General features: G+C 39.5%; 1 protein-coding gene across 3 annotated transcripts; it reads right to left on the minus strand.

Moving 5' to 3' along the window:
• Positions 1–448: 448 nt before the first annotated feature.
• On the minus strand, positions 449–8,937 carry LOC119263503. 3 transcript variants are annotated; one of them, XM_037538691.1, is made up of 18 exons: positions 8,319–8,937; positions 7,235–7,560; positions 6,986–7,100; positions 6,816–6,878; positions 6,341–6,724; positions 6,143–6,241; positions 5,835–6,067; positions 5,147–5,325; positions 4,939–5,038; positions 4,455–4,802; positions 4,270–4,332; positions 4,106–4,160; positions 3,913–4,004; positions 3,703–3,817; positions 3,515–3,625; positions 3,067–3,234; positions 1,974–2,126; positions 449–1,833 (listed from the first exon to the last, which is right to left on the minus strand). In XM_037538691.1, exons 2-18 carry the CDS (start codon positions 7,319–7,321, stop codon positions 1,628–1,630), a joined length of 2,571 nt encoding a protein of 856 aa, XP_037394588.1. In that variant the 5' UTR covers positions 7,322–7,560; positions 8,319–8,937; the 3' UTR covers positions 449–1,627. The 3 variants fall into 3 exon arrangements, with proteins under 3 accessions (XP_037394588.1, XP_037394589.1, XP_037394587.1); XM_037538692.1 differs by having other exon boundaries at positions 4,945–5,038; positions 7,235–8,937; XM_037538690.1 differs by having other exon boundaries at positions 7,235–8,937.
• Positions 8,938–12,972: the final 4,035 nt, after the last annotated feature.

Genomic DNA, 12,972 nt, shown 5'->3' on the forward strand with positions numbered 1-12,972 from the left:
CTAGGGTATCCCAGGTGGCTGCTAGGGTGTTACCAAGTGGTTGCTATAGAGTCCTAACTATGTGGGTATGTGTGTGCATGCATGTTAGTGTATATGTGTATTTAGCAGAAGTGTCATGAGTGTGAGGGAGAGGGACCCTGCGTGTCTGTGAGACTGAGTGGCCTACTGCTGCATCATCGGTTTAAAAAACTGCCCCATTCATTCCTATGGGGATTTTAAAATATTTAAACTTAAATTTATTAAAAACTATAAATCCTATCGGATCCAAAAATACACAGCACAGGTCTCGTCATGATTATCTATGTAACGGTGTTTGCACAATTTTCCATCTGTGTTGGTGACCTACTTTTCCTGCACAGCATGTTTGCCCATTAATATAACTTGAAGATTAATGTAATGTATAGTGCATTTTCATGGTGAATAAAAAAAGACAAAGTTCTCTACCATAAAGATTCAGATACAGTACCATTTATTCACAATGTAAAGCATTTTTTTTCTTGACAATTGTCCATATTAACATTAGACTAAGGATAAATGCACAGAATAATACCAATTCAGCAGTATCCATTATGTGCACTGGAAAGTGTACAGCGCGTTTCATGATAGTATGCAAATTTAACTGTATATGCACAATGAAGACTATATACAAGCTTCAGGGGTCTTGTCTCCTGTGCAAAAACTGCCTCCTCAATTATATAATTACACACATACACACAGATATAACAATGAAATTAATTCAGGCTATTCTCAGGCCTGTGATACATATATAGTAATTCAGCACAGCTCGAATAAGACGTGAATGAGTAGGTGTCCTTTGTAATTTTTGTGATCAAAAGAACAGATTATAAAATTTAATAATAAAAAGTGTTTTTCACTCCCAGAGATGTCTTCTCCACCCAACACAGAATTGGCCAAAGCAATTACAGGTAGTTCTCGACTTACGACGACGACTGGTTCCAACAAACCCGTTGTAAAGCTGATTGGACGTAACTCGAGTAGGCTATATGTACAGTACTGTGTAATGATGTTATGAAAATCTTTAAATCATATTTTATCATCATTTTCCTTATTATTGTTATATGTCATACTTTTCTTTGTTCATTTTATGTCATTTGAAGCGTCTATTAATACACTTTCTTTTTTTTTTTACAGTTAATTTAAAGTAAAACACTAATTGCAATTCAGAACATAACATATCTTCCGGGATGATGGTCAACCCCTTGTTATTCCGAGTGCCGATCGTGATTGTTTTTTTCCAGTGTCAATCAAAATACTCTTCTCTTCCATTGTGCGCTCTTTAGCTGAATCTCAAACCGCGTACTACAACACTAGAAAGCAAGCCTAAGTAGTGCACTACGCCAACGGCCGCTACTATTTAGGCAAGTCTCGGTTGTAATTCGGCTGTTGATTCGCTTTTCATTTGAGAAAAAGAACTAAGCACGAATTATAAGTTAAATTCTTAATTCTTAAATTCGTAGCTCACCTTTCATAAAACGGTCGTAAAGTCGAATGGACGTAAGTCGAGAACTACCTGTAAATGATGTGGTGATAATGCACCACATCATGCACCATAAGCTGTTTTGAAGCCCAAAGAACTAGACATGGGTATTTAATAATCTCAATGTACTTATGAAGAATCAATGTCATTGTCATCATCAGATGTGTCCTCCACATCTGACACTTGTTCCTCCCTGTCCTCAGACAGCATATCTTGGGATGTCATTTCTCCATGAAGAGCCAAGCTGAATGATGCTTTTGTGTGATGTACTTGGGCATTCACAACACTCAATCTCCTCCTCAACATGCTGTGATATCCACAGTGTGCGCCATTGCCTAAGAATTGGATGAAAAAGCAGATTAACAACGCCCCCCACACCAGGTTTTGCTGAAGCACAAATAGTCCTTCAATCAAGTTGCATACTCTTGACTACATACTACAAAAATGCTATTAACTGCAATGATGAAAAACTTACTTTGGTCCAGCAGTAAGGTTTTTAGACTCCCAGCAACACCTATGAGGGAGTTCAAGTGCCTCCTCATCTCCTGAACTACAATTTGCTCCTCCTCTTGCATTCTCCTGATCACCATCACCTGGTCAAAGATGGCCTTCTTTGTTCTGAGATCAGCTGTTCATAGAAAGAAATAGAAATATGTAAGCTTACAGCAAGTCAGACCTGCCAACCTGGGAATTCTTTTTGAGTAGCAACTTCTTGCGGTGGGGTGGCACAGCACATCACAGCAAGGCACGGCACAAGGTCAGGTACATTTGCACTCGGGCAACAGGTATCAGTGAATGCATGCATAAAAAACAAAAACATCTCAATCCAATACTCGAACATTTCACAAACATTTCACTCGAGCACAGAAAGCAGTCGAAGGTGACACATGGCGTGCGAAGACAATCGAGAATGAAAAAGGCGGTTTGAGCGCAACATGATGATAAACACGCACGCAGGACTTCTTGCTGTGCTCACGAGTTTCACATTCACGCTCGCAGGGGGATATTTACACAAGCGAAATGCTAAAACTTAAAAAAAAAAAAGTTTATATTTTGCATCTTGTTTTTGAGTTGCCTAGTTTTGACATTGACAATTCACAATTCCCATATCCTGCCAGTTACCTCTGAAACTGTTTAGTACAGTCCTCCCTTTAAAACCAGTCACAGTATGAAGATGGACTGAGAGGGATGAAAACTAAATTCGTTACTTTCGTTTTGACGGCTCTCCGCTTGTAGCCTGTTTGAAGAGTTTAAAACTACCACTATGATTGGTCAAAGTCTTCCCAACTGGTTGCTGCCCAATGCAGTTACACCCATAGACAACCTGCCCAGTGCGCAAATGCACAGACAGTTGAACTCAAAGCCATCGATGGCTTTTCTCGTATTTTGAAGTGACAAATCGTAGCAGCGTAGTTTGATGTCTAAATGCGTATCTGCTACGCAAAATGCGTAAAGGTTGGCAGGTCTGGCAAGTGCTGGCTCTACCTATTAAGCAACACAAGCAGTTATTTAGGATGCATTTAGTATGCAAAAGCTACATTTGAGCTCTGTATTGTACATGTTCTTACTGGGTCCAAGATAAGTCCAGGACCACACAAAATTTTCAGTCAAGAGAAGCTCATCAACAGCAGGCAGAATGATGTCCGTCTGTTCACGTAACTCTTCAATAGCAGAAGATAAAGCTGCCTTTTCCTCTGCAATTTTCTGGCGCATCTTATGTCGTCTCTTGTTGCTGTCTGCGGAAGAAAATATCAGTCTACTTATTCAAAGTTTACTTAATCAATATCACTATTCACTTTCACTTCACTGGAGAAATAGGCTGACAGTATTTTGTTGTACTGTACAATCCTATATAGGCATAATGACAATAAAGTTGACCTGAATTGAATATAAAGACCTGAATAACATGCACAACAATATTTACATAATTTACATGATGTTATGTTTAGTACATTACAAAAGAAAGAAACAATCAGTTGGCTGAAAGAAAAATTGCTAAATAATGAGGAATCATACCTGTCTGACGGTAAAGGCGATGTTTCCTCTGCATGACACTAAGGTACAGTCCTTCAATTTTCTTCTTCAGAATGACCTCCCTTGAGGCTTCACCCTCCAAACTAGAATTTGCTATTAGGAAAAAGTGACTTTAGAATAAAATATTACTGAATAAGGACACAAGATCAATATTTACTTCAGTATATTACCTTCAGGCCAGTGTTGCACCTCAGTGACCCACTGTTGGATAACAGCATCATCAATCCTTAACTCAGCTTTGAGCTCCTCCAGCTTAAGCTTATCATCTGCCACTCTCTGGACGGCCTTTAATATTACCAAATCATATCACCAAACATTTTTCAGTATTCAGTAACATTTTAAAAGCGTTAAGAACAGTTCCAGTCAGTTAAATGGGGTACCTTAGCATATCTTTGGGCCAATATTTTGTCCATGTTACTCATTTTCTTTTTGTTCCACCCCATTGCCAGAACTGTGAGCATGTCTGTTCTTCCTGTAAACAAAAAGTTTGAAACATTTAACTTCATTGTAATTTCAATGGCTGTGTATCACAAATACATGTGATGGGTTTATTGTATACCAAAAAATACTTACCACCTTTAGACATGTATTTTGTGGATATAGCAGCCCTGGACAGGAAGCTATTTACCTAACATAGATATAAATGTCAGTAATTTTTCATTATCATGCTCGAACTATCAAGTCTCATTACAACCTCTACACTTCAACAGCTACATAGTGCTTTAAATTATCTTTACCTGCTCCACTTCCTCACCAATGGTATTGCCAGCGCCTTCTTGATTGCGTCCACCCCATTTCAACTGTAACACAGTTTTTGAGAAATCTTGGGAATAGTTTTCAAATTGATTTAAAATTCATATTTTGGTTTGTTTAGCCAACAGTTTTCACATAGCTGTTGAGATTTTATACAACCTTTGCTTACCTCACATGTCCAGGAGTGTGCTTTGGCATGCATCACTGAAAGAAGTGGATGCATCTCCAATAGTCCCTGCAGTTCAGAGCACTTATTGGAGACCTTTTCCAAATACGGATAATACTTGCATGCCACATCTGAACAGAAAAAGGAAACATTTGAGGGGGACAGTTCCTTCTGCAGATACAGAGGGTAAGCATAAATCTCCCCTCTGAACATATTCAGTGCTCTCAAAAGCACCCCATGCCGGCACACAGCGATTTCCAGCCCCTCCTCATCAATTTTTGAGGCAGATTTCCCAGAATGCTCTTTTGCAGCTGTCCATTGTGATGATCCGCACATTCCTTTCCCAGGAGTCTATAATTAAATAAAACAGCACAAAAATGCAAGGATTAGAAAAGAAAAACGAATGTGTTACACAAATAAGTAATTAATTTAAACAGATCAATGAACACAAAATATAAATTCTTAAAAAAAAAAAACATTAGTGTACATTTACATGTTTGGTTGCCTGCTGGATTTGAGCAACAAAACTTGACACCTCCTCATCTCTGGCCAGGAAGGTGCCATCAAAAAGTCCCTTTGTGGCACTTCTGCACAATAGAAAAAGCTAGATTTCTGTAATGCTACAAACATGAACAGCTTTTGAAACAACATGTGTTCTGTTTGAAAAAAGAAGTATTCTGAACACAACTTCATACCCTGATGCATTCTTAAATCGGTATAATTTTCTATTTCCATCCACTGATACAGCATGCATTTGTGGTGAACATGCTGTACACCGGAAGGGCTCAACTTCCAACAGTTTGTCCACCTCATGCTGCGCGTAGCACCACTCCAGAAATGACCGCTGGAATGTGTCACCACATATTTTTCCGGTCTTGCAAAATAACAGAAAAAACACAAAGGTGATGAACTAATTGTACACATACATTTCTTCATTACATGTAATTAAAAAATACTTCAACACATTGTGTACCACACATTATACACCACACTGACGGCCAGAGTACAGCACAGTAAAGTAATTAGCTGATGAGTTAAACCAGGGGTGCTTGAGCAGGAATAAAATTACCAAACTGTGCAAAACTATCAGGGCATCCAGGTCCAGAGTTCCTTACCTCAAAATATAACAAGAACCACCAACACATTTTAACCTGTAAATGGGCATGTAAAAACCTCATGTGGGCATTTTTCACCCCAACCAAGGTCGCATACCTTCTATGTACAAATTAGAGAATAATGTAAAATAGATAAATGTATTCTACAGCACCTTTAAACAAATAGAAATAGGTTCTGCTTGATTGGAAAGACCATCTGCAGCCACAGTGACCCTTTGTGGATAAGACTGGCCCTGATCTACAACAAAGAAATATGATGCACGCTTACTCTGCCAAAATACTTTGTTCTTTCATCAAGCATTCCAATAAATGCTTGACGAGAAAGCCCAGGAGCCAGCTGCTTCAGATCCTGGAAAGACTGGAACAGGTCTACATGGAAGATGGTCTGGTGGTTGATGGTAGCAGGCCAATATCCACATTGTACTAGTTCATCAAGTCCAGTGGTCCAGCTTTTCATGCACTGAGAACAGCTCAATGTTGGCAAATTTAGTTGGTACCGTCCTGAAATCAAAAAGAGCTGTGTAAGCAGCATGAATTCAGTCGTTTGCATTTAATTGAACTGAACCAAGTCCTTACCATTAATTCCAACAAGGATGACCTCTTTGCCACAGGTCAGCTTTAGCTGACTGGGAGAACAGGTACACTGTTGAGGTAGACGAACCGGCAACAGTCGAACTAAAACACAGAAGAAAAAAATTAATGGCAACAAAATTAATCAGAGCTGAAAAAACAGATGGCAAACACATTGCACAACTATTTAAAAGAATTTAAAACCTTCATGCTTTATCTGGTGTGACCCATCATTTTGAAGTTGAATGATCATGTTTGGGGCTAAGGGTTGATAGAATCCCTCAAACATGGCTTCTCGGTTATGGAGGATGTGCTGATGTATCTGTGTATCGCAGGAACTGCACAGGAACTGTCTTGGCAAACAATCTCTGCACCTCACAACAGATGTGTTTTGCAGGCAGATGTCACAGATATAGGTGTCTGTGTGCTCTGCGAGAAATATGTTTTTAACCATGGCTGATCTAGAAGCATTCCACTTCTCTGAGCTTTGAGCTTGCCGTTCAGCCCAGCTTAGTGGCACAGTGCCCTTCTCTTGTGGAGGAATGTCCCTGAGAATGTCTTGCAGTGCATTAAGTTCTTGAGCACTATCTGTAAATGTAAGACAAAAAATATTACTAAATTATTAAATGTGTGACTAACAGTTAGGTATGTATAATCTGTGTAACAGATTTCTACTGACCATAAGGTGTTGGCTCAGGCTGCTGAAATACTGGTTCAGCCACTTCAGAACTGCTCCTTTTACCTGATTTTGGAATAAAAAGCAATGTGAGACCAAGGTACATTTTCATTATTAAACTATCAGAAGACCTGTACAATTCAAATTTAGAGACCAAAAAGAACATTTATTACGTGTAGTCGAGTTATAAGTCTTTGGGGGAAATTTTGGAATAATTTGTCCTGAATTATCCCTCTGTCTCCAACTAACAACACCAGATACGGGTTTTGCCGACCTTCTTTTCTTTGCCTATGATTGTAAAATAAAAATTAGTACACATACCCAGGCTCATTAAACTGCTTCAGTAAATATCCATAATAAAGATCATGCCATGCTCATACTGTTACCACAACATGTAAAAAGAAAAAAAAACACAGTATTACCAATTTTGGATTGAGCTCTGCTGCAAGTCTCTGTGCTTCCTGAAGAAGCTTGTGGAATTTATTACCAGAGTCTCCTTCAGAGTCCATGGTGTAAATGAAGGCAAAAATATGACACCTACAGATACACAGACAGACAACAGATGCACACACACAGACAATGCAGACAGATAAACAGGTAGACAGATAAACACCAAGACAGACAGACAGATATATGGATGGATGAATGGATGTATGGATAGACAGACAGACGAGTGGCTCTTAAAAGTGCCGTTGGGTCGCTATAAAGGATAGAGAGATAGATGGATGTGAGGAGGGATCTGAAAGGTCTGTGAAAAGAAAAAAAAAAGATGTCAAAACATTTAATGTTACCATATACTTTTTCGGAGCATATTGCAGATACTGTCAGTAATAAAAGTAATTAGGCCTCTCCAACTAGATTTGGTAGAGCACAGTGTGTGAAATGTTTAAAAAAATATCATTGTGCGTTTATACTCTGAAAATATTTTAACTCATTTATTAAATACTACCACGTATCATGAAAACTTCTTACTCATGTTTTCACAATTCACATATCAACCAGCTCTAGCTGTAATGTCATTTCTATATCATTCATTAATGGACATACAGTTTGAGTAATGTTAGTGTAGACCTGTGGATTATTTAGGTATACATATTAGGCACATGCTCTAATTAGGCCAGCTCTAATGCTAGCTAGCAAAGAACATTTTCACCTGTTAAACACCGACACGCATTCTTAGCATGTCAAAAGTAAACTACTACATGGTGCACAGGGCAACATAACTTTATAGAAATTGCGATACTTACAAAAGGAAGAGTGATTAAAATCTCAAGTTTATTAAAGGCATGCTAGCTAATCTAAGCTAGTTTACTAGTTTAGCTAGCAGCATGACCAGCTCTGTGCACATTTGTCTTATACTCTTGGGATGTTAAACCGAGCTCCTACTTAATATTGCATTTTATTTAAGTTTATATTCATGAAAAAAAACTGTTAATGTATTCAGAATTGCATGTGTCTGTTATTAAAACGAAGTCAAGTTAAGCACCGGACTGCTTACACACTCACCGTGTGGAGGGAAAAGCGAGCTGTGGTTCCGTGTCCAGAGGATCGGGCGGAAGTGCACACAGTCCGAAAGATGGGGGGCGCTCACTTTCACTTCAATGCATTAGCTTTCATAAATGAGGCTGTATGAAATGTAGTGCCCTAACTTAGACCCTCCCTTAAACGATCTTTGCTTCAAAACCTTGATATCGATGGTCGCAATCGCGCTCAAATTGGATAGCAACCTTACCAATGCAACCAGAACTTCACAGTAAGAGTCTTTGTCTGAGCACATTCTTGTTAACTAAATACATACATATATTGGGATGTTTCCATACGTGGTCTATTATGAATGAATTCCTGTTACAAGTGAGGTTAACTAAAACGAACAAGAATGACTAAAAGTAAATTCCTTTGTTAAATTGGCAACCTCGCACATCACTTCTGAAGATGTAAAATCCATCATTATTTGAGCTTGGATACTAATCAGTTCATTTAGGCATATCAGAACCTGAGAAGAACCAGAAACAGAGAATAAAAGAAGGAATACGTTTAGGTGAAAATTACGTTTGTCTCCACACATCAGAAAAAAGTAGCCAAAAACAAACCGAACAAACCCTAAACTATGAAACTATTAACCTCTCATAGTTTATTAATTAATAACAGAATTATGAATAATATATTAATTACTAATATTAATACTATTATTATTATTAATTAATAATAACGTGTGTGCTCATTGGTGTGTATCTCCGTCCCTTACTCTGTGGCAGGCCTGAACATACTGTGCTCCAGTGTATAGCACGCTTATATTTACCTCAGACATCATTGCTCAGGAAGGGTTTTAATAAAGCGATTATGTTGGTCTTTTTAGTGAAGAATTCTGACCGAATCCCACTGTATTCTAGGCATTCGCTCAGTAAGTGCATCTCTCTCTATGTCTCTCTCTCTCAACTCGTAAAACGTCAAATGTCTCATCTTTTTTTAGCGTTTGCGTTAATATACTGTACAGAGTAGATACTACGATCAGTTTGGACACCTAAATATAGCCTAGGGATCGATTTGTCGGGAATCGGCGAGTATTTACATGTATTTGATAGCGGCGTAACATTTGTACGCAGCTCTCTGCGTACGCATGAGTACGCATCCCAGTGTTTAGTTTTGCGTACGATTTCATACGCATAGGGAGTGAGACCGGGTTGGTTGGATTAGTAATCCTTCACTAAGAACACAGCAATTATTAGTTAACACACTTGTCACAATGTTTCTTTTCTGCTCTCTTAATCCAGATAATCCGTGAAGGGAAGACTACAGAGAGGCTAAAGGAACCAGCTCAGTGAGACAATTATAGCCACAACACAATGCAAAATGGGGAATCAAATGGGCAAAGATGAGAGTAATGAAATAATCAAACTTGGTGAAGTATGTGAATGTTCTGTCCATTGCAACCCACTGGTGATCTCACAGCTCAGAGGACATCAATAGGCCTACACATTCATCTACACTCTTTACAAAGACGTTTTTTCAAGGGTTCTTTAGTAAAGACAAAGGTTCTATTCAGAACTACTTTAAAGGGTTGGTTTGCATGGTGAAATAGTTCTTCAAATTGATGGAGAATGTGTTCTATGTAGAACCTTTTTGAGAAAAGTTCTGCTATTGCTATGATATCAGGCTTGTAGCAATGGAAGACCGTTTTTGCAATACAGTGTTCTAGTTGTCTAGGCCTAAATCTTTGCCCAGGCTATGAAGAATAATGACCTATCACTGCTAAAGACATAATAGTCCAGGACTTGGTCTATTTGCACCTAAAAAGCAGCTGAGTGAATATGATAGTTCATTGATTTGTGCCCTGGCTGTTCTGGCCTTCGCTGGCCTGGAGGTCACGTTTCACATGATTATTGGCTTTAAGAGATGAATAAAGCCTATTAGGAGTGCACTGTCAGAGAAGCCTGCAGTCTTTCACTATACCCCAATCCCTTTAAAACAGGCGCTTGCAGCAACTCTGTGAAACACACAAGGAGTGAGAGAAAGAGAGAGAGAGAGAGAGAGAGAGAGAGAGAGAGAGAGAGAGTGAGAGAGAGTCTTACATATCTTACTATTGAAGAAAAGAAACTTTTTATATTGTGTTGAAACTGATATCCTGCAAATAAATATTTACAGAAATGTATATATAGCTTAATGTTTTCACAAGACTATTATTAACAGTTATTACAGGAGCCATTTCTTTCATGGGTCTACATAATGTCATAGTTTCAGTGTAAGTTAATGTAACTAGACTGTTAATTTTGGAATATTTATGTTGCTGCATTCAGCAACTTTACACATAATGAAAAGAACAGTAAATGTTGTGCTTGTTAAATGAACAAAAATGGACATTTACAACTTTGCTCAGATAGCCACTATAACATGCCATTAAGCTGATGCCACTAACTTTGCTTTCTACTTTCTGAATGAAGATGAAGGAGCAGAGCCATAAAACAAATAGAAATGTATAAAACCAGAAACAAAGCTTCTTTCTTCATCCTATTGCGCATGCACTGGTGTACCTTCACAGATCCCTTCCTGTCTACAGGTTTGATTAGCTGAACTCAACCCTTTGTGTGTGTGTTTGATTATGTATGGACAAAGCATCTCTGATGTGATCTAGTGTAATCCCACAGCAGGCCAGGAGATTGGGGGAGTGGGGGGTGGACCCTGAGAAAAACCACAGGAACAGCAAAAAAAGGGGAGGGGAGCTCACCATTCCAATTAGTCACTGCTCCCCTGTTCTCCCCCTAAAGAGCTGCAGTCTGCACCCCCTGCCAGCAGTATTAGCACTGCAGCTCATCACTTCAGCTCACCACTGCATCATCTTCTTCTCCGACAAACTCTGAGGCTCGACTACACCTTGACTTTATTCCTTAACCCTGGCAAACTCATAAGAACTTGAAAAAGTTCATAGAATGGTTCTAAGAGGTAATTAATATGGGTCACTGACCCACATTCACTGAAGAAGACCAACCTAGCTAGTTGGCAAAATGTGTAAAATGTAGGAAACTGGCATAACCAGGAGCTTGCAGGCCTCAGCTGAATGGAAAAGAACATAAAACAAAGGATGAGGATTTTAGAAACGCTCTTAAAACCGAAGCAGAGGATTATAAAAGTCTGGTGTTTGCATTTTATTTGTAGAGCCCTGCCCTGCCACTCTATCTTGCAGTCATTAGCATTCATTACTAGCGTTTGAAGTAGAGCAGGGCTATTGAGGCTTTGTGAAGGGTTTCATATGGAGCACACAATGACTTCTAACGCGGGGGAGAAGGTGGATGAAAAGAGCACAAGGCGAAGGCCCCTCTCTAAACGAGCCCTGTATGCTAATGGCCCATCCCAGCCAACTTCTCAATGAAGCCCTTTTTGAACTCTCAGGAAATTGAGTCGTTCCTGTTTTCCCAAGAATTCAGTGCGAGAACAGCGAAGCGTCCAGAACGAGACAAGCGCAATTACCCAAATGAACCCAGACAGCGCGAGCGAGAAAAATGACCACAGCACCAGCAATACAGAGAGAAAATAGTCAGGAAGCTACTGGAGCCCTCCATAAGCCACGTGAGCGAGTTTTTCTCGCAGGTGGCGAATCTGCTCCGTTTCGCACGCAGGTGACAGTGGTGGAGCTGTGTGTGATTCTTCCCAGCTCGTTCAGCTCGAGTGAAGACCTGCAGCTTGTTAAGCAGAGCAGATTAGTTGAACACACAGAGTTAACGTGGAACAAAATGGCCAGTTAGTTTATTAATGAGGGGAGGTGTGAGCGCGTCCGGCTGAGCTGCCTGAGCTACTGCATCCTCTCTCTCTCCCTGTCTTCTGTTTGCTCTCAACACCAGCCCATCAACAGCCATGCAGGTCAGATCGAGCAGACCCCTCCAGCAGCTTCCGTGTAAACAGCGCATTTCTAGCGGCGATGCATGTGAATGCTGCTTTACTCAGTCTGCGCTGCTGCTTTATGTTTGCTGCTAATAGAAAACGCCATTACTCAGTCTACAGTCTACTCTCAGGCTACTCAGTCTGAAATGAGACGGGGAATTATGTGAAAAGCACTGCAGCTTTAAATACTCCCAGTAATACGCTGTCCATGTCTCTTCGCGATGCTAACCGTTCATAGCTTGCTTTGCTTCAGTATTTAATTTGCTACAACAGCAGCTCCCGACAGGCTCATTTCACATCCAGTCTCGGCTGATACCAAACAGCTGAGATAGTAAACCAGGGAATGCTAGGAGTTGGGAAATTAGAAAACAATCCTACTTGTGTCTATGAGGATGTAGTTGTAGGCTTCTCGGAACAGGACTAAAGTGGTATGCTTTGTTACCCTTTATTTCTCTGAGGTGTAGAGCATCTATCATGATGCTGGCATTAGATATGAAAGATTAACTTTATTTATAAGTAAATTAGCTCAGTAGTCATGAATATCAGCAGTCTTAGCAGAAATAAGTCTAGCACACCGCCCAAGTTTGACTTACACTTGTTCACTGGCTTATATATTGTTAAGTAATGAATAGATTTAGCAGGAAAACACAGCCATTATCAACTTCCTATGATTGTGATATTTTTAAAAATACATTACTTTTTTCTGATCTTGCAGGTCATCTGAGTGTGTCAAGTGTATAAAAACTTTGTCAGGACATCAAAATATGGATAGATTTTCACATTCAAA

This window comes from Pygocentrus nattereri, chromosome 5 (genome assembly GCF_015220715.1).
Source record: "Pygocentrus nattereri isolate fPygNat1 chromosome 5, fPygNat1.pri, whole genome shotgun sequence".
NCBI lineage: Eukaryota > Metazoa > Chordata > Actinopteri > Characiformes > Serrasalmidae > Pygocentrus > Pygocentrus nattereri.

Bases quoted from the DNA above. Each gene is read 5' to 3' on its own strand.
- LOC119263503 (XM_037538691.1), bottom strand. From the start codon at position 7,321: ATGGACTCTGAAGGAGACTCTGGTAATAAATTCCACAAGCTTCTTCAG. The intron at 4,161-4,269 runs GTAAAGATAATT...TATCTATGTTAG, and splicing joins TTGGTGAGGAAGTGGAGCAG to GTAAATAGCTTCCTGTCCAG. The intron at 3,626-3,702 runs GTAATATACTGA...TTTTCCTAATAG, and splicing joins GGTGCAACACTGGCCTGAAG to CAAATTCTAGTTTGGAGGGT.